The sequence below is a fragment of the Thermobia domestica genome, chromosome 17 (assembly GCF_964235325.1).
Source record: "Thermobia domestica chromosome 17, izTheDome1.hap1.1, whole genome shotgun sequence".
Classification (NCBI taxonomy): domain Eukaryota; kingdom Metazoa; phylum Arthropoda; class Insecta; order Zygentoma; family Lepismatidae; genus Thermobia; species Thermobia domestica.
This window is the reverse complement of record NC_137470.1, coordinates 62,095,469-62,122,836: the sequence shown is the minus strand read 5'-3', so window position 1 is coordinate 62,122,836 and position 27,368 is coordinate 62,095,469. Positions and strand designations below refer to the sequence as shown.

Below are 27,368 nucleotides of genomic sequence, written 5' to 3'. Positions count from 1 at the left end.
CCACAAGCCCTATTGCTTCTTCTGCAGCCTCTTCTCTAAGCAGTTGCATCCCTTGACGTACATCTTGTATTGGAACAAAAGCAAGGCCGTACAATTTTCCACAAAATATACGAAATTCCTCATCCTGTTTGTAGAGATTTGTAAGCCCAAGTTCTTGGCACCTGTTCATTTCTTCTCGGCTAACAGCAACCTTCACTGCATCTTCGTCAGCGATATGGTTATGTTCGTGAATCAAAACTGTATTGCACTTATTTAAACCACTGTTCAAAATTCCTGGTCACTGAAGACTAACTCTTTTACAACATCTCCACCGAATACTTTCTTTCAAAATCTTATGTTTTATATACATATAACCCTCTAAACACAATTTCTCGCCTCCTCGCGTTGAACTTATCATCTCCATGCTTTCAGTTAATGACACTACTGAAAATGAAAAGTAACAATCATATACTGAATTTATACTTTCACTTTTAGACAACATCCGTTGACCGGCCAATCGGATTGCAGCACCGCCGTGTGACAAGCCAATCACGTTCAGGGATTTGTTTTAATTTCAATCTTAAACTTTTAATGAGGCTTGGGATATGCGTGAGAGGGGAGCCGGAAGTTTCGATGGAAAGAATCTCGGTGTAATCTCCTCTGCAAAATAGATTGGTATATTAACATCTATTATATCCATAGTATTTTCTAATTTTCTTTCTCTGTACTTCAATTTCCATGGTTCCAATTAGCTTTTACTGTTAGCACTTGAAAGTAAAATACAAACCCATTAGAGGGGAATTTTAAGTTGCTTTCAATATATAATGAAACTGCCAATAGTATCTTTACCGTTGTCTGTACTGTCAGTAACAAAAGTTCTTTTCCTGTGTTAAAATTTCTTCCGTGAATATCTCTCGAAAGGACGGACAGATTTGAGTGCAATATTAAGCAACTTAAAGCAGATATAGTTTTCGGTAAATTTCAGAAAACTACTCAAATCAGTCCATCATTTCCAATGTTATAAGCAAAATAAATTTTACAGAAGAAAAATAAATTTTGTCGCTGACTGTACATTCGTCACTGATTTGATTCGTCGCGCTAAAGCAGTTCTAGTTAATAACATGTAAATTTAAATATCTATTACAGTCAGAGTATTTTCTCACATGTTCTGTACTTCTATTGTAAATGGTGCCAAAATTTCCGTTTGCTTCGTTTCTTGGTGCCAAATTACCGTGTCAGAACTACTGGTGCCAAAATTTCCGGTGCAAAGATTTCCGCCTTTCTCCCTGAACATGCAGAAATTTTATCTTCTTCTTCTTGCCAAGTCAAGGCTTATTTGCACTTTGCTTATTTCTAATATTTTGCTACACAGACTGCTAACATTTAGTCTTTTTTCTTTGTCTCGTATTATTGCCTGTATTCCATTTAGTTCAAAATCGTTTCTTAGATGTGCTTTTTATATTGTGATCATCTTCGAACAGAGTTATGTTTTCACAGTAAAAGGTTATGTGATCGGGTGTTTGGACATTTCCACAATTACATACGTCATTGTCTGAAAGTCCTTGTTTATAAAAAGTAGGTTTGAGTGGTCTATGTCCGGTTAAATATTGTGTCATGTGTTTATAAAAATGAAGATCTCCCATTTCTAGTGTTTGGACAATGTCAGGAAAAGATATTGAATAATATTCGGGCTTTGGTACTATTTGTCCAAGTTTCCTGCCGTTTCATCTTTATATAGTTGTCCATCGTGAGAATTTTGTTTAAATATCCTTTCCACTTTTACTAGGTTGCCCTTTTGCAGCCAATATCGACCTGCTTGTCCCATTATTCATAGATATAAGGGTTCTATGCCTAAAAGAACTTGTAGAGCTTCCACAGGTATAGTACTCATTGCCCCAGTCATTTTTATTAAAATACTTCTTTGAATATTATCTAACTTTGTCCTTTTCTTATTTTAACATTTTCTAGGGGGCGCGGTGGCTTAGTGGTAGAGCGTTCACCTTTGATGCTTGGGGTCCCTGGTTCGATCCCAGCTCGCGCCGTGTGGACTTTGTGGTGGACAAACACCGTGCTCGTGGGTTTTCTCGGGGTTCTCCCGTTTCCTTCCACTTTCTTCGTTTCACCATTTCACTCATCTCTCATCATCACCATCTCGTTTAGCGTAACCGGCATAGCCGTGGGAGGTAAAACTTGAAAGATTTTTAAAATTTTCTAGTACTCTGTTGCTGCAAAAACTTGAGCCATAAGCAGCGATTGTTACAAATATTGGCTTGTAATATGTTAGACACTGCGTTGCCGACAGTCTAGAGTCCCTTGCCATTGTATGAAAAATTTTATTTCCAATTCCGATTATCTCCTCTTTTTGTTTGTTTATATAGGCTGCAAAGTTCAGCAATTGATCTAACCATATGCCAAGATATTTAAAAATTTCTACTCTGGAAATGGACTTATTACCAATTTTTATAATAGGATTTCTTTCCAATTTCCCATTAACTAACATGTATTTTGTTTTGTCAGGAGATACATTAAATTCCGTTAATTTACACCAATTAATAATTTTTCCATAACTAGGTTTGACCTTGCTTCCAATTCCGTTCGGCTATTTTCATTTATGGTTAACGCTATGTCGTCCGCGTAAGCCACTAAACCAGTTATTTCTTCTGAGTTATTTATGCATTTTAATCCTGGTCGGAACATGATATCCCTGAGCAGAGGTCTCAATATAGATATTTGTGGACATCCCTTTGTTAGTTTTTTTTCTTATTTCCATATTAGAAGCTGAATAAATTACTTCTTTTTCTGTTCAATAACTTTTGACTAACCGTACAATACCTGCATCAATCTGTAGGATCTGCAATTCTTTAAACTTTGCAGGCCATCTTAAATTATCAAAAGCACCAGCAATATCGACAAAAATTACGAGAGTGTAACTGGTGGACCTGCGCGGGGCTACGTCCGAAGGAAGTAGGCGTATTGCCGATGGTGTGTATACGCGTAAGCGTGGATAGTGAAGAAGAAGTGGATTTTGGCATATATGCGAGTTTTAATAGCACTTGTCATGGCTTTACACTAGTAACGTTGTACTTGTAAACATAAAATACAGCTTCTGTGCACTGTGCAGAAATACACCGCCGGCGGAAAATAACTTTATTAGAGTCATCTTTCATATGCACTGACTTATTTTATCCACCGTAAAGCACCTTTAATGATTTTTCAGTAGTAGTTATATACTTGTAAATCTGAAATACAGCTGTATTGCTTTGTAAAAAAAAAAAAAAAAAAAAAAAGTCACCTGCGGAAACATGTATCTTATGAATATATCTTTTCAAACAAAGTATTCAATTTCACCTGTAAATCTCCCAAAATGTGGTGCGCCAAAACTACACCAGCACCAAAATTTATTTCCGTAAATGTTCTTTTCATTGTCCTTCATAATATTTCTTCCTCGCTAACATAAAATATTCTACTTGGGATAGATGAAGTTAACGGGATCCACCAGAAATAATTGTGAAAACAATAAATAGTTTCACGTTTTGCGTGGAAATATTGGGCCCAAACCAACAAAAAATACAATGCAAACCACACAACCGAGCTTTTGCTAGTGTCACCAGGAGGACGACTAGTATATAAGTGAATCAGACAGGGTGAATCTGGTGAAGCTGCACAGCAGCGCGAGTGTGTTTTCGTAGGGGCAATGGGTTCAGCATCTGCGCATTTGTACACAAGTAATAACAGTGGAAGTTCGAGACAGCTTTTCCCACGAGTGCTGGCCTTTTTTCCTAGGCTGATATTTAGTTCATGAAGGACAACCTTCTTCTAGAAAACAAAAGGAAATTTTTCAGTTTTGTTAATTTTTGTAAATTTTATCTTAGTTTAGATTCTAAATGTTCGGCCCTCTTTATCTGAATAGAATCCTTTTCCTATGTTAAAACAATTAAATCTCGAAAACTAGAAATGAAAAGCAAATATGTCACTGGAAAATATGGGGTTTCCGTTTTATTTTGGTGTACTATCTTTACATTGGAATGGTACCTGTGGCAATATGGTAAAGTGAATTATGTATTACATAAAATTCAGGAAAAATAAAGGGTTAACGAGACATATATGCTGAAAGAAATGTCATGGACTACCGGTACGATTTTTACTGCAGTTATTTATAGTAGTTTAAAAAAATTCAGACCAGTATATTGTATGTACTTGTGATGTGAAGTGTTTTCAGTAATGCAAATTATCGGAGCAAGTACCTTTAAAATGTGCAAGTTTTGTTGTGGAATTTTGTGTAAAATGTGTTTTCCTCAGGTCAGCCTAGTAACTGCAGATCTTTGAAAGTTTCCTGCATGGGTCTTCTCTTCTCTATATAATCAGTCGCTGGCATATAATTTTCATACATTATAGAAGAAGAGTTTGCTGCTGATAAATGTGTTGTGCGGTACGCAACGTTTGACTAAAGCCATTGTAAGATGTGAAATACGTTTACATTAAATTGGTGACCAGCACTTCTTAAATTCGTCTACCAAACTTAGAGTTATGATGATGTTAGGCATATTTTATGGTCATTTTTGCCGTAACACAACATGCACGTCTGTATCAGACATGAACATGAACAGAAGGGTCAGCTGCATTTGCACGTCTCCTAGTATATAACGTACGATCTATGAGATCCAAGATGTAATTTCAGATTGCTAACTCCATACCAGTATGAGCGAAAACTTAAAATAAATTTTGATTTGACACATGTATTTATGCGTGATCTCAAATCTACGCACGTTCCACCACGTTGTGTATATATAAGTCATTAGCACTCACAGGGTTTTTATGTCGTTCGAGTAATTAACTGTAGCAATGATGAGTTCAGAAGATTTCTCCCTGGGAATTAAAGAAATACTGTGAGAGCACTGGTAACCCTGGTCGAGAGGAGGCATTCACTCTCACAGAAGAAGAAACTCTTTTACAGTTTAGGAAGAGAGTGCCAACTGTAATAAAATTCTAAAAAGTCACGTCTGACTCAAACCAATATTTATAAAAGAGAAGGAAAATACTGAACCGTCAGATAGAATTATTTCGGATGATTTTTACGATATCTTTTACTATTCATTAATGGTGATTCAATTTTAGTTTTTTTTTTCTAATCTTCCCCGCTTTGTCACATGCTTAAGGTTCATATTGAACATTAATACCTGTACGTAATAGTCCATTCTGTTATTTTAAAAAGTGCTAAATTGAGACCGATGTTACCAAGTAGGTGGGGTAATTCCAAACAGATAATTTATCGCACATATGAAGTTATTTCGAATTCAGAAATAGGAAAAAAATATTCACTACTTTCATTAAAGGTACATTTTTAGTTTCCGAAATTTCATTTTTTACGATTTTTTAGCGATTCGAAAACTTAGCTTACACAATTTCACATAAGAACAAAATGATATAGCAAATGTCTGTGTACTCTTGTCTATATGTAAACAATTAGATAACTACTTCATCAAAAGTGAAAACTCCTCGTTTTTACTTTGGTGGTGGGAGAATCTTGCCAATACTTTCCTTTGTACTGTGTTGCTATTCTCAATATTCGGAAACACAAACATTTTTCTACTTCCGTAGTTCCGTAGGAAAAATTTCAGTCACGTCTCGGGCTCCTATGTCAGTAACAACACCAACACACTCTCTTGTCTGGTTTCTGTTTTTACGTTCATAACTGTGGTTCACTACGACAAAACTTTATTTGTCAAGCACAGTTCCACAAATTTCAGAATATTCACGTAGTTCTTTCTACCTGTATTCAATTTCCCACTCTCACATTATTGCTGGATTTGTTCAACACTTGCTTCATTTTCGGCTTGGTTTCCGATATCAACTTGATTCCCAGTGAAGTGAGAACCAAGGAGAGAATTGCAAGTAAGAACGTTCAATTTGTGATGCTGAACTGTCGTCCTCTTGCGAGAACCGTAGGTTGCTTCAGATAATAGAGCCCCTCGATACAGGAAGACCAGAGCGCCTTCCATTTTTACCAGTCGTTTCTAGAAATCTCATTGATAACACCCTGTGGATCAAAACGAACAACCCAATGCGGTGGAATCCCCTTCTTATGATATCACTTCATGCTACTATATTATATAGCGTCTTAGTCAGGAGGGCAGGAAAGGCATCCCTGGAGATAGGTCCACGTGTGATCATTTTCCAGTTCGACAGTATATTTCTCCATGCTTTGTTAAGTGGTCCAAAATGGAACACATCTAACGGCTGAAGGATATAGATGATATTTGCTGGTAGAAACGTGATCAATATGTGTTGTTTCTCACATTCATGTACCACGGCTGACCACACATAGCTTGACTTGTCTCCAATCTTGACTTTATTTTCCTCCAGTTTTAAATATGGTAGTGCTATTGTAAAAACCAAATCTTCGAAAATCGGAAGATCAAACCACCCACTTCTGCTTCTATTCTATCTCGTACTAGCCGGGCCAGCTTTTTGCCATGTGACCCATAAGTATTCGGCCTTGTACAACATATAAGCTGGAAGTAGCTTTCCATCACCTGTAACACACATCATGGGAGAAATGCTAGCCTTAGAAGAATCTGTCTGTCTCTCTCGATGTTTTCTTCCGCTCCCCAAAATCACGTGTTTCTTTCCAGGATCATCACACAAGTTCGTTTCGTCATAATTGATGACATTTTCGGGTGGGTCTTTCTGGAATGTGTCTTGTACATTATTAAAGAACTCTTAAACAGTCTCTGAGGTTACTTTAGCACGAGCTTTGTTGATTCTCTCACGCATATGAACCGACATAACACTAGCATAATTCTGCCCAGTCAACGTCTCGCAGATTCTACTGAAATCGTTTCTCTGTTTTTTGCAGCCTCTCAGGGTATCATTTCATAATTTACCGTAAATTCGTTGAAGTGAAAGGATAACACCACTGTGCAGCCATTAAGAAACCATGTATCAACATTTTCTCTTCAGCATCAAGAACAGGAGGAGCTTCGATTGGCTTGGGATTTGTTCGATATACCTTATTTTCTAGAGTGGACCGTAGCATTTTCTAGAGTGGACCGTAGCACACCAAGAAACTCCGCGCCTTGTGGTATGCCATTTTGCCAGCTCTAATTGTTTTTACTGCTGCATCCACTTTCGATTGTTTTTAGTTGCAGCGTATATGCGCTCCTAGTTGTCTTTTATATGTACGTACCATTGTCTGAAGTTACAACTGCGTATTCCTCACTGTGGGGAAACTGTGCTGTGTGGAAACTAGAGTACTAAATACATCCATTTCTTGACACTCACTGTTAGTACCAACATAGCAAATGTGGAAAAACAATCACGAACATTGTAATTCATTTGTTCGGCTCGCAGACAAAAAAGTTACCACATGACTTTTAAAAGCCAAAATAAAAACGAAAGTAGAAACCGCTCGCAATATGATTTGTTTCCGCCAACAACGCAAATGCGCGAAAGGCGATGAGAATACTTATTTTAAATTCAAACAATGCAAGTTTGGTAAATTTAACTTTAAAAACTAAAAAGTACGAGCACAAAATGAAAAAGATATGTCTGAAATTATCACTAGCCTCCGAAATACCCATTTTCAGGGTACTGTTGTTTATTTGTAAAGTAGGAGAATAACTGTTTTCTGTATTCCAATAAGAAAGATAACTGTTTAAATCATAAAAAAATAAATAAATATGAACAGGCATTTAATTAAAAGAATGGTGTAGTAGAAAGGTAAATTAGTACTCTCACATTTTGTTTAACATTCATTTTCAAAAGTAATGGAATTTGTCGTGATCATATATGCCGATATAACTGTTCGTTGTTAAGATTTGGTGATATTGATCGGCAGGAGAGGATAGGGCCACCCCTTCCCAAGCGCTTCCTAGATGCAGCATATAAAAGAAATTTTTGAACTGAATATAACAAGCTTTTAATCCAGAAACTCGGTGCAATGGAAACCAAGAAACATATTTTGTTTCAAGTCAAATGCATAGGTACAAAACCAGTTGAATTTCCGGTTTTCTGAAAGTATAATCATTCTGCCCCATGCCGAGCGTAAACACAAATACTTCCGACGTTTGTGTGTAAGCATAACTTATTGTATATTAGTTTGCATTTGAGATTAGATTTAGATTATTTTGAAAATTATTCCAGGAATCTTAATTTTTTCATACCACAGAACAGGCAGGGAACCAATGCCTTTATCGTTTCTGTAGGATGGCCCGTAAGTTCCTTCCCATTCATGTATCACATGAATGGAGTTTTTTCTTCTTCTTGATATTAAGAAGTGTATTGGAAATTCAACCGATGGTACAAGTAACTTGCAAGGGCAATATTCGGGCTTTTCAAAACACTTGAATATCGAGTGTCCTGATCAGTTACATTTGTGGTATTACGCTCACATACTGAATCTGGCAGGGGCGGATCCAGCACCGACTTCTGGGGGGGCGATGGGTTGTCATACTGCTACTTTTAAGGGATCCAAACTTTGGGATGGGTTTTATTTATATATATAAAATAAGAAACTTTCCTCTTCTGGGGGGGGCAATCGCCCCGATCGCCCCCCCTGGATCCACCCCTGCAATCTGGTCATATGTGATGCGACAAAACGTTGCATTGATTCTGTGTCATTGTTTGTTCTGCTGAATGTCTGTGCTGTGTGTTATTTAAACGTGAGTCTTATCTGCGAATAGACATTTGGAAGATCAAATGTCAACAAAGGCGTCTTATAATTATTGCGGAAACAAGTTGGTGACCCAATGGAAAGGAAGTGTTTGGAATTTTTTCGACCCCAGAAAATGCTTTATACATAGTTGATCAAACAATGAATGAGATTGCTTTAACTCAAAATATCAAACCAGAAGTTAGGTGGAAAGTGAAAAGATATATAGAAGGTATTCTCAAGTCCAAAACAATTCTGACTACACAAGTGTTCTAGAGAATATTTCAAGTGACGACCCCTCTGTCAAACTATCTCGAAACACAGGGTGCTGATGTATTGCAGGATATCAAATGGTGCAGACTACTACGCCCCAACTAAAAGAGCAGAGAACTGATTTTGAAACCGTTAGAAATGCAGCATTAAGATCTGCAGGATGGGCAATAAGAGATTTGAAGAAATAGAACGTGATTTCCTTGTTTCTACTGATCTGCCAACATCTCGCCTTCGCAGGTGGAAAACGATGTTTCCCTATGAATATGAAGATGAATGTGCTTCAGATCTAATGACCAGATACTGAATGGAAGCATTCAACACAAGGTAACACAGCTTCCAGACACAGTCTCTTTTAACCTAGCCGGCATGACTGTGGGGCGTAAAACTCAAAAATATCATTTGATTTCAAAACTTCCAGACACGGCTTTCGATAAACTTTTGCACCTTCTGAAAAATTCAGTAAGGAGGTTTCCAGGGATTCTATAAAAAGAATAGCCATTGTACTTGTCAAGGAAGAGCGAATGCTTGCAAGTCATTCTTGCTGACGAGTACAACCGAAAAGAAACGAGTAATTATGCTGATACCACAAGTGATTCAGATTTAAAAACACACACACACACACACACACACATATATATATATATATATATATATATTCACTAGCAATGCGAGTGCAAAACGTGTTTTAAAAATTGTCCAGCGGGCTGCTTTTTAATTTTGCAGATAATTATAATTTGTAAAATAATGGTTATCCAAGTTTGCTACTAGCTTACAAATTTCAATTGACTTTGCCTGTAAGCCAGGTAACATTTGAAAATAAGTTTTTCAAAGTTGAAATATGTTAATAGGTTAAAGAGTGCGATGTCTCAGGAACATTTGGAATCATTTATATCGATGTCCATTGAATATTATTTAATGGAGAATGTTTCGAATGGAACAGTGATAAACCTTGTAGCATCATAAAGCTGTACACGAAAATATCTGCTAATTTTGTAATATTGTGTACGTATTCCTTGAACTTTGTGTAATACTTGGAACAATTCAGAATATGCTGATAAAAGAATATAAGGTTTTAATTATCAATTGTTAACACTATTCATTTACTGTAGAAGAAAACTGTGACATTGAGATGCTAGGGGTCCTTGCGGGGAAAAGCGCTCGCTCCCCTCTAATGATACCTATCCGCCCCTGTTGATTGGGATGTACTGAACATTGAAAACAATTACATCGAGTATCAAAAATACCGTAAGATCACATACCAATTTTATATTTTTTTTTCAGTTCCGTGAAATATAGCGTTTACTTACGATTGTAATACGTTTGTTCTTTCGTAGATTAGAAGGTATGCGTTGGTATAAGAAGATTAAGTTGGTAAATGCCCCATTACATCCCAATAAAAGGGGTCTGTGATTGCTAAATGATTAGAATACGTGGCTTTTGTACGAAAAAGCGGTTCATTTCTGGTAGGAGCTCATGTTAGGGTCCAAAATTAACCAGCGTTTCATATAATCTTGGTATATTTCTTCGTTATCCTCAGGTAGAATTCCTGTCCGATTCCGACACACAGGCTTGTTGGAGAATGTCCCCAAGCTCACTATGAGGCTTATTTATGGCTAATCGAAGGATATTCGTTGAGGGTGACAGTCGTCTTGTTGCCAGATACTCCTTTTCGTATTATTTCTAGAGATTCATTTTAAATGACACTCCATTAAACACTACACAATACCTATAAATTATGTGTAGTGTAGTGTATGAATACCACTACACAATATTATTTAAGTGTTTGTCCTACAGATTGTCTAAGTAGGTTTTAAATGAATACATATATTTTTTTTTTTTATTACTAATTACTAACTACTGAATCCGTGATGACTTTACGAAACAAGCAATATGAATTGTTTAAACAGTATAATTTTAACGAAAACAGAATAACAAAAATTCACCCAATGTTCATTCTTAATTTATATTTCAGCCAAATTGTACTGAAACTTTTTAATTTTATATTATTTTCACTAGATCCTAGGATTTTTGCTAGTGTAGCTTTAATTCTATATCTTTTCTACATGGCTAATTAAGCGTAATTTATTGTTAGGATTTATAATGTTACACTAGTGTTGCCTCAAGATGAGAAGTGTCGTTTTCAGTTGGAGATGAGAATAGAAACATGTCAATGCTCCTCTCATTTTCGAGACGAAACGAGAATTTTTACGAGTCTGGTCGGCAAATCTAGTTTATGCCAGTCTTAATTCTCAAACTATGATTTTTGTTACATGAATGGAAAGATATATATATAAAGTAGCAAAATGACGGTGCGTACATAACGAAGAACGTTTATGATTTTTTTTAAAGATATGCGAGTCATTACCCTATATTCTCCATTGGTTTGAATGCTATATGATTCCTTTCACTAACCTCTCGTTACACTGAAGGATTCTGATAATCTATAGATGAAATTAAGGCAAATGAGTTTCTTTTTACAGTGTCAAACAACAGAAGACTTCCGGACTATCCGAATAGAATACTCTCACTTCGAAGTATGAACTACAACCACTACTTGGAAGAGAGGGAAAAGATCAAAGAAAAAGCCTGTTCCTAATTCCATATCAAAACAACATTGTTTCCTGTTAATTTCTGCTTCTGTTCTGTGGCAATAAATTGTGAGATCAAAATTTTTAATTTGAACCACTTCCGGTTTGAAAAGGGGGTTAAGGGAGAGTATAAATCCTATTTTCGAGACGCTGAATCGATTGAAGGAAAAAATAATTCCCAATATGTTTGTAGTTCTTGGTCTATGAAACTCAACAGTGAAACTAGAAGTACTAGTAAATTCAACCATTTCCGGTTTTAATATAGTGTTGCGGGTTGTGATAATATATATATTTTGATACCTTGAATCGAATTCAGAAAGGCGTTTGTCGCTATCTTTTACTATTTTTGTTTTATGGAGATAAATACTGAAACCGGAAGTGGTCAATCACTTTGGTTTGAATAGAGTGTTGGAGAAGAAAACATGTTTCTGGGGCGCTGAATCGATAAAAAAAAAAGTTAATCTCGATATCTCCTACCTGTGATACCCGACGACAGACGAGCGGACGGACAAAGCTGTTGTAAAGCCTTCCGAAATTTACGCATAGCGTAGATTGGAAGGCTAACAAGTCAAGTCAAATTTTGTATGTGAATTTTCTTAATCAAATGAGACAATCATATTTTTTGATAATAGAAACTAGATAAAAATTCTTCGAGAAACGAGACGAGATATAACTTCCAAAAAATAAGAAATCATATTTATCGTCTCGCTTCGTTGGCTTATTGTTCTATTGCTACACTATTCAATCATTGTTCTGGGACGACGTTTATGCTTGTTGTTTTACACTGGTCTACTTTCGTGGCAAGTACTGTTACTATATGTGGATTACGAGAAAGTAAAAGCAAAGTGTGTTGTGAAAAGAAAAGAAAAATGGTCACTGACCATCAAAAACCTTTCTTGACATAAGGCGACGTCGTACAAACAAATCGGTTTCGCGAGCGGGAGAATTACTTGATAGTGTTATTTGAGGGATGTTTCGGTATAAAGGGGCGGAAACTTTTGAGTTTCTGAAACTGTACGTGAGAAAAGTAAAGGAAGTGTAGTAAATTGACACTAAAAGCCCATACTATTAATTAACCAAGAAATACCATAAGTTAAAAGAAATTTTAAAAAATCCAGTGAAAATCAAACACTGAAAAAACGAATATACGTAATCAGCAAAGCCAGAAAATTAAAATAAGTAACAACTACGACAAAATAAATTTAACAATAAATTTCTAGCGTTACATGTATTTGAGTGAAGACGAAAGGCTGGAGCGAACAACTAAATGTATCATCAAAATATTACAGTGGGTTTTGATAAAGTGGAATATTTGTATAACATTGGTTTTCATATTTTATTTAAGAATGGGGCCGTGCTGGTTCAGTGGTAGAGCGTTCATCTCTAGTGCTTGGGGTCCCGGGTTCGATCCCAGCCCCCGCCAAGTGAACTTTGTGGCGGACAAACACCGTGTGCTTGGGTTTCCTCGGGGTTCTTCCGTTTCCTCCCACTTTTTTCATTCGACCATTTCATTCATTACTCATCTTCACCGTCTCCTTTCGCCTAACCGCATAAGCGTGGGACGTAAAACTCATTCATTTCATTTTTTAAGAAGTATATATTAGTAATATAGCAAAGAAAATTTTCGTTTCGGCGTTTTCTGTCCTCATGCAACACTGATCGTAGTTTGTGAATTTGTAACTATTTAAAAAGGAAAAAATACAAGATTTGTACTTCGATAAAATGTGCTTATGTACAACAAATAGATTATAATATACAAGAAATGTAATATTGGTTTATACTTGTATATAAAGTAGAAGAAAAAAATAGATATGTGCTTTTTCAGTAGAGAAATATATATATATAAAGAAAATCAGATATTGATCAGTATTTAAATATTTCGGTATGGTTCTTTGTTTTGGGTATTTAAATGTATCGATAATTTTGTATGATTAGTAGCAAAATTTCGATATCTAAAATAATGGTTTCAGTATCTTTTACATCCCTAGCCTGATCCCAAGCCGTTCCACCCACGAACTCTGTTTCACCTGAAATTGCGTTTACAATTGTCTTACAGTAGCTTGAATATAAATTTTGTTAAAACAAATAATATTTTTCTTATTGCTTTCAGATTTGTTTTTCTTGAACATTAAGTGCTGAAGGTTTCACATCGTCAACGTGATTTTTTTTCTGATAGCAAAATGGCTTTTCATTATTTCACTGTTGCTTGCAGTAAACTTGAATTGAAAACAGAAAACGCTCCCATTAAAGTTGTAAAGGAAACAGAAAATAAGACACTTGAAGGATATAATTATGAAATGAAAACAGAAAACGAGTCACTTGAAGGATGCCCTCGTGCAATTAAAACAGAAAAAGAATCACTTAAAGAACGCAATTGTGAAACGAAAACAGAAAACGAGTCTCTTCAAGAACGTAATTATAAATTATTTACTAGTAACCCTAATGAACATAAAGATCCTCTTACAATGCGTTTTGAATGTAAGGAACAAGAAAGCACAACAGGAGAGAATGTCGCTTCAGAAGGTAATGAGGATGAAACAATACCAGATTGGAAACTAGCTTCGATAGCAGTATGTTTGGTCAAACGTTTATCAACATCTAATGCGAAACGCTTTCACAGTAACGTCAAGTCAGAATCCACCGATTTTACTCAGAACACTGAGGAATCTGCCCTAATTAGAGGTAAGAACGAACACGAAGGGGACGTTCAAGAGAATTACAATCGAGAAGCAGGATGCAATGCTCAGGCTCACAGGTACGTTGAAATACTGTTATTTTTTACTTTTATATAAATATTTGCTTTCAACAGTCGCAATACTACTTTAAATATATTTTTTTTCATTTACCTTAAACTGAGTTAATGGAATCGCAGTCATTTGAACACATACATGAGCGCAACATAATACGAGGGAAGGGCGCGATGCCACTCAGAGATAATTGCACTAATTTGTTGTAGAAGTTGGTTAAGGGAATAGAAACGAACGTGTGGAAACATTTCTTTCGCAGACGTTCGGAATCAGAAATAATGCGCCCAACAATTCAGAAGTATGGCCTGTCACTTAGATATTGGTGGGACGTAGCCTTTGTTCGCTGTTGCGACCAATGCAGAAGTTAAATAAAGTAGAATGAAAACAGACAAGACGAGCTGAACAGCAAATGCACCAACATTCGCTCTCAGTCCCACCAGGTGAATGCCGGGGTACTAAATCTATCAACTGCCCCTGCAATTACTCAATGGGTATGCATCATAGTCCAAAAGTAGGTATACCGTACCGTACTGATCAGGTCATTGCTTTTTATATCATTCCGTATTTTTATCCATCAGACTCGGTTTCTTTATTCTTTGTTCTTAATGTGTTTTTATTTACATCTTAAGCTCGGAAGAGCCGAAGCAAATAAACCCATAAACTAGAATGTTATGCTTAATCAATGCAAGGGTGTATACCTACTTTTGGACCACCCTGTATATACAGAAATTAATCATGGATGTCACCAGAAGTTTTTCAGGGAAGTGGTCGAAATGAAGTTGGTGTATTCCTTCACACTATAAGATGTTTTAACCCACAAATATTAACTGATTTCATTTGTACGGGTGTTTGATACCTACGACGTGACCCACCAGAAACAAAGTATTGTCGGTTTGTGAGGGGAATTTAAATATATATTTCGCGGCTAGTGATGTTTAAAATGGTAACGACTGTGAACGGCCAAGACAAAAAATAACCGACTGAATGCATAGAAGACTGTTCATTAACACAACTATTTTAACAAAAGGATAAAGAAAATATTTGAATTGAGTAGTCACCACTAGAAACCAGCAAAATGTATTAGGTAGAATCAGCCTCGTAACAACTTCGTTAAAGACTCCAAATATAACTCACACATGTTTCACAAATACTGCATTTTAATAGTATGAACACAAAGTGAACATGAGTGTTTCGTGACATCGATTTATTTCAGTGTATATATTTTCTTTATTTGCTTAGTATCATTTCATTGGGCTAACTAGTGATGGATACCCAATGGCAAGAGATAAGATGGGTAATGGCAGAGGCAGTTTATAGATTTAGTATCCCTGCATTCGCCTGGTTCGACTTAGGGAGGACATTGGTATATTTTGTGTTTAGCTCCTCTTTTTTTTTCATTCTACTTTATTTAACTTCTTCTATATTGGTCGCAACAGCGAGCAACGGCTCCGCCCCATCAATATCTCATTGACAGGCCATACTTCTAAACTGTAGGGTCCATTATTTCTGACTCCGAACGCCTGCGAAAGGAATGCATCCACACGTTCTTTTCTATTCCCATTACCTACTCCTACACCAAATTTGGTGCAATTATCTCCGAGTGACATCGCACCCTTCCCTCGTTTTCTTTGCAAAAGATGATACAATTCGGAAATGAAATAAATATCCAAATGTAACTGAAAATTGCTATAAACTTGCTCGTTACGACAAGCCTTGAGTGTTAGGATTGAATACTCACATGATTGTGGGTAATGTCAAGAGCGATTTTTCCTATAAAAAGGTGCTTGTTAGTAAAACGACCACTCATCAATACTTTAAAAAAGATACAAAGTGGGTAAAGCCTTAACACTCGGTTAGTCGCATGGGGTTCTGATTGATACAGCTGAACGTTTTTCTACGCACATTTTTAACTGCGATGTCGCTCGCGGCGCCCGTTCCGTGTGTTCCTCAAGCTCCACCCTACAAAACTATGAGTAGTAGAGTTGACGGTGACATTCGCACATGGCGCTGTAGTTACGGCTGTTTATCAGATAGAACGGTTGCAACTAATCGTGTTAGAAGAGAGGTATTTTATGTTTCAGTTAGCTCAATTTTTCTTCATTTATTCTTAGAGAAGTATTTCAAGTTTTAAGCTCACAGTTGCTGCTGTATATTATGGCAGAACGTGAACGTGTATTTAATCTCACTGATTCGATTGATGTTCAAGAAATTCGGAAAATATTGTTTGATGATGATCGGTCAATTCATCCAGCTGAAATTTTAGTGACGTTGCCGACACTGATCCAAAAGAATGTATGTGAAACAGATTCTGAAACAGAAGAGAGTGGCACTGAAGAAGAAAGTGAAACAAATGAAGAACGTGACCCAAATGAGAAATTAGTGTACCTTGGTAGAGATAAAACTACAAAGTGGCAAATTGTTCCGCGGCAAATGAATAGCGAGTGCCTCCCCAAAATATAGTTGTAAAGCTTCCCGGTGTGATTGGTGTTGCTAAAGAAAGTAAGACTCCATTACAGTGCTGGCAAATTTTTTTCACTGAAGAAATGCTTGAAGACATCGTTCGATATACTAATGAATACATAAATATCGTGCAGGGTAGTTTCAAAAGGGAACGTGATGCAGGTGATACCGATTTGTGTGAAGTATAGGGGTTCATTGGTCTTCTTTATTTCGCCGGAACTTTGCACTCAAATAGACTGACACTGGATGATTTATGTGGAACTGATGGGGATGGTGTGGAAATATTTAGACAGGTTATGAGTCTCCGAAGATTTAGATTTCTGATCAGATGCCTCAGGTTTGATGACCGTACTACACGAGACGAAAGAAAACAGGTGGACAATATTGCTGCTATTCGGGAACTGTTTACATGTTTTGTTGAAAACTGCCACAAGAACTATTCTTTGTCCACTAATGTTACTATAGATGAAAAGCTGGATGCTTTCCGCGGCCGTTGCCGCTTCAAACAGTACACCCCTGCAAAGCCTGCTAAGTATGGAATTAAGATCTATGTATTGGTTGATGCAAAATTATATTATACTTACAACATGGAAATTTATGCAGGAAAAATGCCTGACGGACCTTATTCCATTAGTAACAAGCCGGCTGATGTTGTCAAGAGATTAGTGCAGCCCATAGTTGGAACAGGACGAAATATAACTGCGGACAATTGGTCTACCGATTTGAACCTAATTGCTGACTAGAAAGTACGGAAATTATCGTATGTGGGAACCATAAAGAAAAATAAAAGACAGTTGCGACTGGAACTTTTGAATCTAAAGTATAGGCCTGAACAGTCAAGCATATTTGCATTTTCGAATGATGTTGCTCTCGTTTCCTATGTACCGAAGAAAAACCGAAATGTTTTAGTAGTATCAAGCCAGCATTTTGATGATCGTATAGACGAAACAAGTGGAATTGCCGCAAAGCCAGAAATGATTACCTTTTATAATCAGACGAAGTCAGGTGTTGACATTTTGGACAAAATGTGTGCCTCGTTCAATGTAGCCAGAAATACACAGCGCTGGCCGTATGTTGTATTTTTCTCGATGCTGAATATAGCTGGTATAAATTCACAAATAATCTTTCTAGGTAATGGTCAGGCTAAAATTACTAGGAGGCGTTTCTTGAAACAACTAAGTCATGAGCTTGTGCATGAGCAGCTCTGCAAGAAAAGTCTTCTAAGTCAAGGGATTCCTTTTGCTTTGCAAGCGAGTCTGGAAAAGTATCGACCAGCAAATGGAGCAGATGAAGAATCGGTTGGTGAAGGACCTGAACGTTCAGAAAAGCGACGGAGCTGCGATTTATGTAGGAAGAACAAAAAACGAAGATTGACCAGAACTAAATGCAAGAAATGCAGCCGATCAATTTGTCTCCAGCATATGGATCCCGTGTGCACCGATTGCTTTCCTTGATTAGGAACAATACCAGTTGAATCGAGTGACGAGTAAAGATTTGTGATTGTTTACATTTCTATGTTTTTTTGAATTCGAACTAACGTGATATCAGTAGTATAATGACTTAATATAAGTTCATTTTTTCTATATACTTTCCTATACTTATTTTGTTTAGAGACACTACAACATTCCTAAACAGTGTTTGTGCTTAGCAATATCATTCACGGAGGATTGAGTTGTTATAATAATCTTGCTTTAGTTGTCTAGTGCTTTAGGTTTTGAATAAATAAAAGCAATATGTAATATGTTTGTGTTTTAGATACAAAAGCATATAAAGAAGAAAGCTTCCAGAAGTTTGTGTATCAGTCTGATACCTTGCGACTTATTTCGTGACTTTTTTTTTCTTGAGCTACTGTGATTTCATAATGTTTTCAATTTTTTTTTCCTCAAATTAGAACATTTAAAACACAATGCGACGTAACTAATCACCATAGCATAAGCCAATGCTTTCATGTTCTTTTTAAAAAAGATAATAAAAAATAACTACTAGTACTAAATCAAAGGGAAAGCGAATGTATCAATCTGATACATTGCGACAAAAACCTTGGATCTAAATGTTGCGACTAACCGAGGGTTAAGACTATTTAGTAAAAAGTTTTGTGAAACACTGAGTGCAAGAAAAAGTTTGTTATTTACTGGACGGAAAATGCAGTAATTGGCTTTCTATTAGGAACGGTACCACACTGGCTAAATTGTAACTTTCCTCCTTCAGACAAAATGTTTGTTTATATTACTGATCATATTTTTATATTAGTTTATATATCGGTTAGGTTATAAACTGTAACCTTATTTTATATACAAAATGTCATAATAAATAAGAGTGCTAAATACAGATTACATGAAGATATCGAATTCTTTCTTTAAGCTATTAACGTTAGATAATCCACTTTTACTTATTGTGATTGCTTTAACATTGATATATGTTATATCACGAACGAATTCCCATTATACCATCCAGAAAATCGGCTTTTGTAAATAGTTTACAATATGGCCTAATTTTCTCCATTGGTAAGCATTCGTGTATCTGTGCAGGTGTTTATATTTTATGATATACTTGTTTATAATTTATGGTGGCTGGTCTGATCATACGATCATCTACCGTTGCGTTGGCAATGCTTATAGATTAAATTACCTTTCTTACTACTTTCGTATGACATTTTCCGGCAAAATAATATTTTCTCTTAAAGAACGCTTCCGTCTGTTCTTTGAACTCTGACAATGCTACGGTGACCACGTTGGCGCACTGGAAGGATGACCGCCTCCAGCACTGGGGTCCTCGTTCAATCCGAAATCCCATGTGGGTTTTTTGGTGTATGAACATCTTTCTCGTAGTTCTCCTGTGCCTCCCACTTTCCTCATTTCACCACTGTCATTCATCTCATCATCCTTTTCTTGCTTAGCCTGATAGCATAGTCATGAGACGTTCAACTATAAACTAACCAAGCTACAATTAAGTGTAGCCTAGCTACTTCCTGAAGAATACATAATTCATGATTATTAAAACTCGATTATAATCTGACAAGATTAAAAATAAAAGAATATTCTTTATTCTATTCAGTTCTTTTCCCACGAGTTGTTTAACTATTCTGTTGATTCGATTTTCCCAATCGAATAGATTTATTCGATACTTAGCATTAATTAATTCAATTTTAGTTTGAGTTTAATGGCCCTTTTCAGCAGCGAGGCTATATGAATTACTTAAGACGGCAATACTTGGTCTATATCGAAATATCATCACATGATATCTTTAGGGTTCTCTCTTCGTGTTTAATGATAACTCGTTAGATCATTTTTCAATGAGTAGCATTGCAAACGGTGTTTTATAATTGTTTAATATAATGGGAAGCGTACAATATATTAGGATAATGTATGCTATGCTCCGTAACTCAAATTTCAGATTTTCAAGTGAGGAATTGATTTGTATTTTAAAGAACATTTGTTCATTATATGTTCCTTGATTGATAGTGGTACCGTTATTTCCTAGAAGTAAATTAATGCATAATTAGATTACGCAATGTTCATCTGTATTGTATTGTGAACGGGAAAAATGCCGGTTCTGTGTAGTTCAAAATCATAGGACATATACGGGGATTACGTGCAGATATTCTTCGTCGCAAAGCTTACAACTAATAAGGGCATTTGAGATATGTACCTTGCGTGAGAAATAAAACAGAGGTCTTTTGATAGAAATAAAGTGGGTGATATCAAAGAGAAACAAGAAGAATGGAAACATATAAGACTTTCAGCTACAGTGCCTCACTTATATAGGAAATGACTTCTTCATTTTGGAATCACTAGAACCTCTCCAGGCAGTTTCGTGTCTCTTTCATTTAGGCTAGGTATAATTAATATTCAGCTCTGCTTATTTCATAATTTTCTGATCCAGTTTTACTGTGGAGGAAGGGGACGTTTGAATGATTAACTATAGGGATTTACACTCTTATTGACTACAAAATTTACAAGTTCTGTGTTTTCTTCCTTTCACCACGTAGAATTCAATTCAATCATATATTACATTTAACTAAATAAAGCACATATAAAAACATCTTAACATATATATTCTCTTCTTGAGCAAGTTTTGCTTACACGTCGACCTGCGTAGGTGGCGGTGGATCACAGTGCTTTGGAACAGTGATAGTAGTTTGCTTAGTGGATCGTGGTAAGAAGTGTTGAGTGAACACGGGTGAAATTTTTATTGACCCACGCCCTCTCGGATACACACACCACCTAACTAATTCAAAGCCCTTCATGGTATAAAACATACGGTATTTTTAAATACATATGAACCATTCCATCTGAAAACCAAATTTTCAGGATAAAACATCGTCGTCTCAGAATTCGATGAAACTTTGTGTACATATAAGCCCCTATGAGAAATGATCATGCACCAAATTTTAACCAGTATCGTCTGTTGTTTCAGAGTACAGGCTTGTAAGAAACGGGCAAATTTGATTTGTAGAACCTTGTTAGCTTGAATTGGTCATATTTCCCATAAATATTAAGCTAGAGGGAAAATTATATACAATTTTGAAGAGGAAAGAATGGGCTACAAGATACGTCAAGAACATTTATATGAAAATCAAATATAACTTTCCGAAGAAAAAAATTGCATTACTGATATCTCAGAAGTACCAATTTAATTTCTTTGAAATTGGATAGCAAGGTGGCCCCATATGTACGGCATAAGTCTGCCAAATGGTAACTTGGAACTAGAATGGACCTGGAGTCTACAATGTTTTTCGTGTGATCATGTCGGGAAAACCGGGGTGCCAATGTGGCAACTTGCCAATTTATCAATAATGGTGAAGTAAAGTGTAACTCAGGTTCGATTCCCGGCGGGAGCTCATGTGGTCAGGATTCCACGTTAATCAGTAGGTCCACGTCTCATATATCCTCGCTGCTGAAAAGGGACCTTAAACTCAAGATCAACGCAACTAAAGTCTAACTGACCTAGCAATAGTTTCCTTTTCTGCTGCCTCAGTTGAATTTACGTTGCAGTAGTAGTAAGGACATATATAGCAAATATATGTCCTTGACATAGTCGTTCTTCAAATATTCTATTTTTGGCGTAGAATCAAAACCCGTTCTTTTACTCATAGGATATTAATTTCAATGAATGCAACGTAAATTCATAAATAAATGAAATAAAGCCGGTTGAGAGACAGTACTAACTGCAGTGTAAAATTTAATTTTAAGCGTTTCACCTCTTCCAGAGCTAGAGACAGACAAGTTGAGTGTCAAATTTACGTGTTGAGGAATAGTATGCAGATTCTTTCTCTTCTCCTAGTTAAATGCAGTATATCCCAAAACATTGGTCCACGCGACAGTTTATTTTATTTATTTACTTTTTATATATATTATGAGCTTATGTGCTAAGCTTTCTCTCTTTCAGAAGAGAGATTCCTGGGATGGTACTTTTCACCTATTTTTAATACCCCTCTTCTCTTCATGATACCTATTTCAACGAAAGTAACATGATAAAACTCAGTTGATGGTACGGAGTAAACCTATTAGAAAATTCATTTCAACAAGTTCTGCTTTACTGTTAGCTTTTATCTTGGCACGCCTTTCCTTACCTTTTAAAGTACTAAACAATAATCATGTAAGTTTTTCACGATGCAACATTGTTAGGCCAAGGAGATATTTTTTGACATGCCTTGCAATGGAAGTGTTGCAAATGCAGTATATTTTTCTTTTTTTGAGTGACTCTTAAAAAAACTAGTAGAGATTGTATACGGTTTGAAATGACGTAAACGTAAAAATTTTACAGGTTGTTTTTCAGGCTTCCTTTGTTTCCCTTACATTACATTAAGTTTTTAGTATGTTTAAATTCAACAAACTCCAGACATTATTAGATTTTCTGGAGCAATAATCTATATATATAAAAGAGAACGTACAAATCCTTTGTTAGCTCATCACGCTAATACGGCTGAACCAATTTCTTTCATTTTTGGGGGGTTATTAAGATTTGGACCCTAGATGGTTTTTATCATATCACTTTAATTTTCAATTACCAGTGTCTTGAGATAATTGACCATTCAAGTGTCCATAACGTACAAATCCTTTGTTAGCTCATCATAGCTAAATCTAACCGTATTTATATGCAACCCACATGACCGTGTCACTCGGCGGGTTAACATAAATAACAGGCGATATAATGTTAACATTTACTCCAATCTTCTATGGTTTTTATCATATCACTTGAAAGCGAAAAAGTAAAAATTATCTAAGTAACAAAGTTTATTGCGTTCCGGGGTGACCCCAGCGAAGCAGGGTGAACGCTGCTAGTTAATGATATAATATATAAAGATCTCCAGTAAGTCTGTACCTCCATACTCATCTGTAATAATGAGATGTCCTTCCATACTGTAACATCACTCCGTTTTTACTTGAGTTCAGTCTGATATCGTATATATAATCATAGTGACAATTTGCGATAATAAAGAAAGTATATTCTGTAGTTCTGAGGGCGGAAATGATAGAAAGGAACGTCTTTATAGTTCTCGATTCTGTGTTTTTCCAAGAATTCATGTACCGGCACAATCATATCAGACTACACTTTGTCAGTAAATTAAAAGTGAATGCCTTTCAATCTCTAACAGTTGGTATGCAATATTAGGAAACAAACTCCCTTTGTTGCTATATTTTACATGCAAACCTTTGTAGTTCTGAGTTGTTTCGTATGATTTTCCACTATTTTGATTTCTTTTTTCGTTGAATTTGTTACAGGTTCGACAAAGATGCCCTTTTCAAAAAAGGGAATACGGTTATTACACAAAAACAAATAATTTCTCATTCACATAATAAATCTGATACCTCCAAGGAGTTTGACAAAAAAATTAATCGATCACATTTCGCAAGACAGTTAACACATGTGAGTACGGAACCTAATACCTGTGATAAATGGCGAAAGGAATTGAATCGAAGATCAAATTCGGTAAATCAGAAGTTAACTCGTAGAAGAGAAAAACCCCATAAGAGAGAAACACATACGTTAATAAATACAGGTGAAAAAACTCACACGTGCCAACAATGTGGGAAAAGCTTTAATAGGAAATCAAAGTTAGTAAAACACATGTTAGTACATACATGTGTAAAACTTCACTGTTGTCAACAGTGTGGAAATAGATTTAATCGAACATCGAATTTGGTGAAACACATGTTGGTACATACAAGACAAAAGCTTCACACGTGCCGAGAATGTGGTAAACGATTTAATCATTCAAAGTTGGCAAGACACGTGTTAATCCACTCAGGTGAAATATGTTATGCATGCGAGGATTGTGGGAAAGGATTTATTGAAAAGTCAAATTTGGTAAAACACATGTTAGTACATACAGGTGAAAAATCTTTTACATGTCAAGAGTGTGGAAGGGGGTTTAGTCATAAATCAAATTTGGGAAAACACATATTGACACATACAGGAGAGAAATCTTACACATGCCAAGAGTGTGCCAGGTGCTTTAGCCAAAAATCAGATTTAGCAACACATATGTTAATACACACCGGTGAAAGACCTCATTCGTGCAAAGAATGTGGTAAGAATTTTAGTCGAAAGCCTAATTTGATAAAACACTTGTTAGTACATTCAGGTGAAAAGCCTCATACGTATCATCTGTGTGGTAGGGGATTTAATCAAAGGTCAAATATGGTAAAACATATGTTTCTACATACAGGGGAGAAACCTCATATGTGCAACGAATGTGGAAAAACATTTAATTACGTTTCAAACTTGAGAAGGCACTTGTTTATTCATACAGGTGAAACATATTCTTCGTGCGGGGAGTGTGGGAAAAGATTTAATGAAAAATCAAATTTGGTAAAACACATGTTAGTTCATACAGGTGGAAAAGCTCACAAGTGTCTGGAGTGTGGAAAGGTATTTAATCGAAGATCAAACTTGGTAAAACACATGTTAGCACTTACAGGAGAAAGAAAGCATACGTGCGGAAAGGGCTTTAGTCAAAAATCAGATTTAGCGAGACACATTTTAGTACATACCGGTGAAAGATCTCACTTATGCGAAGAATGTGGCAAGTGTTTTAATGGAAGATCATATTTGATAAAACACATGTTAGTACATACAGACGAAAAATCTTGTACTCTACAAGTGTGGGAAGCTGTTTAGTCAAAGATCAAATTTGGTAACCCACTTGCCTCTTCTTGCATATCGGAAACCTTACACGTGTCTTGAATGTGACAACGTATAACCAAGTTTCATAGTTGAAAAGACATGTTCATGCGGGTGAAACATATGCATACCCCGAGTGTGCGGAAACATTTGTCACAAAACGTGTTAATATATGCGAAAAGCTCAAATGTCCCAAAAGTGTTGAAAACAATTTAGTATAATATGTTCAACAGCATACATGTTATTAAATATGGATGAGAAAAATCAAATATGTCAAGAGTGTGAAAAGGGATATTTACTATAGTCAATGCTCTAGTTTGGCAAGACTAATCTTAACACATGCAAGAGAAAAGCCTCACGTGTGGAACTAGTGTTTGGAAAGATTTATTGAATAAAAGTTTGCAAAAGACAACCTGATATGCATATGTAAATGCTGGCAAATAGGAAGAGTTCGAAAAAGGATTTATCGTGAGCCTCGACGAGGCATGTGTTGATACAAGCAATTGAAACATATATGCCAAAAGGGTAAAAATAAATCAATTCAGGGTTGGTACAGTGCTACACACATATTATTCAGAACAGAAGCATCTTACCTCTTAAGAAAATATTTCTTCAAAACTTCATACGGATGAAGAAATTGATACAAGAATACCAGGGATATAGTCAAAAATATATGTTGATTTATTGAAAAAAAAAAAAACATTTTTTAGAAAACACATGGAGATACCCACAGGTGAAAGTTGGCATGCCATGAGTTTGAAAAGGAATTTATTGAAATCTGGACGATGGCAGGGTACGTGCTAACCCAAACATTTGGAACATATCATGTATTCCAAAAGTGTGAGATAAATTTATTCAAAGTAGATACTTTACAACTCACATTTTAGTCATTCAGAAGAGTTATTTCTTTCACGTAAAGAACTTATTTCTTAAAAAATTCTCTTTTGGTAATACAGGATATTCATAGGGATGAGAAAATCGATTAAAGAATCACAATTATGTAGTTGAAGTTTAAATTTTCAAGACAAAATTTTGCACGGACAAGTAAGAAACATCATCGCTGCCAGAAGTTCGAGAAGGAAAGTAGGAGAATTTCACATGTGGCAACATAGAATTGAGAAAAATATATATAAACCACCATCAAGAGACTACGTGTTTACACATACAGACGAAAACCTTCATCCGTTTTCGTGGTTGGGAGAAGTTTAGTTAAAATCACATTTCTAAAGACATTTTCAATCGACTTGAATTCATGATGAATTTAACGTCCCTTTCAGCAGCGGGACTATGTGAGACGCAGTCGTACTGTTTGATGTGGCATCCGAACCACGTAGGCTTCAACCAAAAATCTACCTGGGATCTCCCACGCCAAAAACGGCTATGCTAACCACTTAGCCACGAAAGAGCTCAAATTTTCATCCGAATATGTTAGGCCGTATTTTATAATAATATAAATTTGAGGAAGCATTTAAATTCATATATAAAAATACCTGAACATGCGTATAATTTTTATACATACAATTTCCAGTATATGAACGAAAATTTTATTTTAACAAGAGAAATCTGTTAAAAAAGTTATTGTTTTTTATATTATTATTGAAAATTGCTTAAGAAGCTCTGGATGAACACTTACATGAAGTCGATCCCTATAGTGCTTGTAGAATTTGTAAAAGCATTATTTTTACACTTAGGCGGAAATACCTTGTTTTAGTGTACTAGCCACCTGCTCTCATGTAATAAATATGTCACCTTCATGAGTTTAATGCTCATTGATAGGAAGAGGAAGTATATTTTAATAAGCGCATTTGCTCAAGTACGGTAAATAGCTCAACTTCACCCGACTGGTTACTTCGCCTCGTTTTGACGTGCAACGTCTAAGATTCACGTTTGGGGGAATTTTAGATGGTAGCTCTAATTGTAGGATTACTTCTGAGCAATGCCGAACTAACCTAAAGGTAGAGTACCAAACCAAACACTAACGCGGTCACTGACTAACATCAACAATGTGGAATGTCTTTCCTTTAGTTTGATATGTTACAAAGCTAACCAGAAATAGACACTTTTAGTGAGGGCAAGATTCCATTAAGGAAATGAGTTATATGGAATGCTTTGATACATGTATATTAAAGTGTGTTTAATTGTCTCGGATAAAGCGCAAAAGTTCAAAATCTTATAATGGGCGAATCTTGCCACAAAACTGCCCAATTTCAGGATATGTAAATTAACCAATAAAGTTATGTCCGTTTTTGTGGTGGTTTTTATTCAATTGGACCTCACACTCTGAATTGAATGCGAATGGAGATAAGGCTATGGTCATTTGTTGATCTAGGTATATCCAACATACTACTTGCTTATGGCAGTTTAGTTACATCTTTAACTTTCGTAAGGACAGAGTGAACATGGGACCTCCATTGAACTTCATAAGGATTTGTAGCCTGTACAAGTTCAAACTGCGGTCAAACTCCGCTGCAGCGTTGCGAAAGATAAGCCAGGTATTTGATGATGATGTCGTGACTACGCGCACAGTGCAGCGGTGGTTTAACA

The 27,368-nt window shown here is 36.0% G+C and overlaps 1 protein-coding gene across 1 annotated transcript in view; it reads left to right on the top strand.

Annotated features, from left to right (window-relative positions):
- LOC145674640 (uncharacterized) overlaps window positions 1–27,071 on the top strand; it is a 29,307-nt gene extending 2,236 nt beyond the window's left edge. The window contains exons 2-3 of the mRNA XM_081744858.1: window positions 13,601–14,245; window positions 23,423–27,071. Coding sequence (XP_081600984.1) covers window positions 13,671–14,245; window positions 23,423–24,821 — 1,974 coding nt within the window. The 5' untranslated portion in view covers window positions 13,601–13,670 and the 3' untranslated portion in view covers window positions 24,822–27,071. The remainder of the gene's footprint in view (window positions 1–13,600; window positions 14,246–23,422) is intronic.
- The last annotated feature ends 297 nt before the right edge of the window (window positions 27,072–27,368 follow it).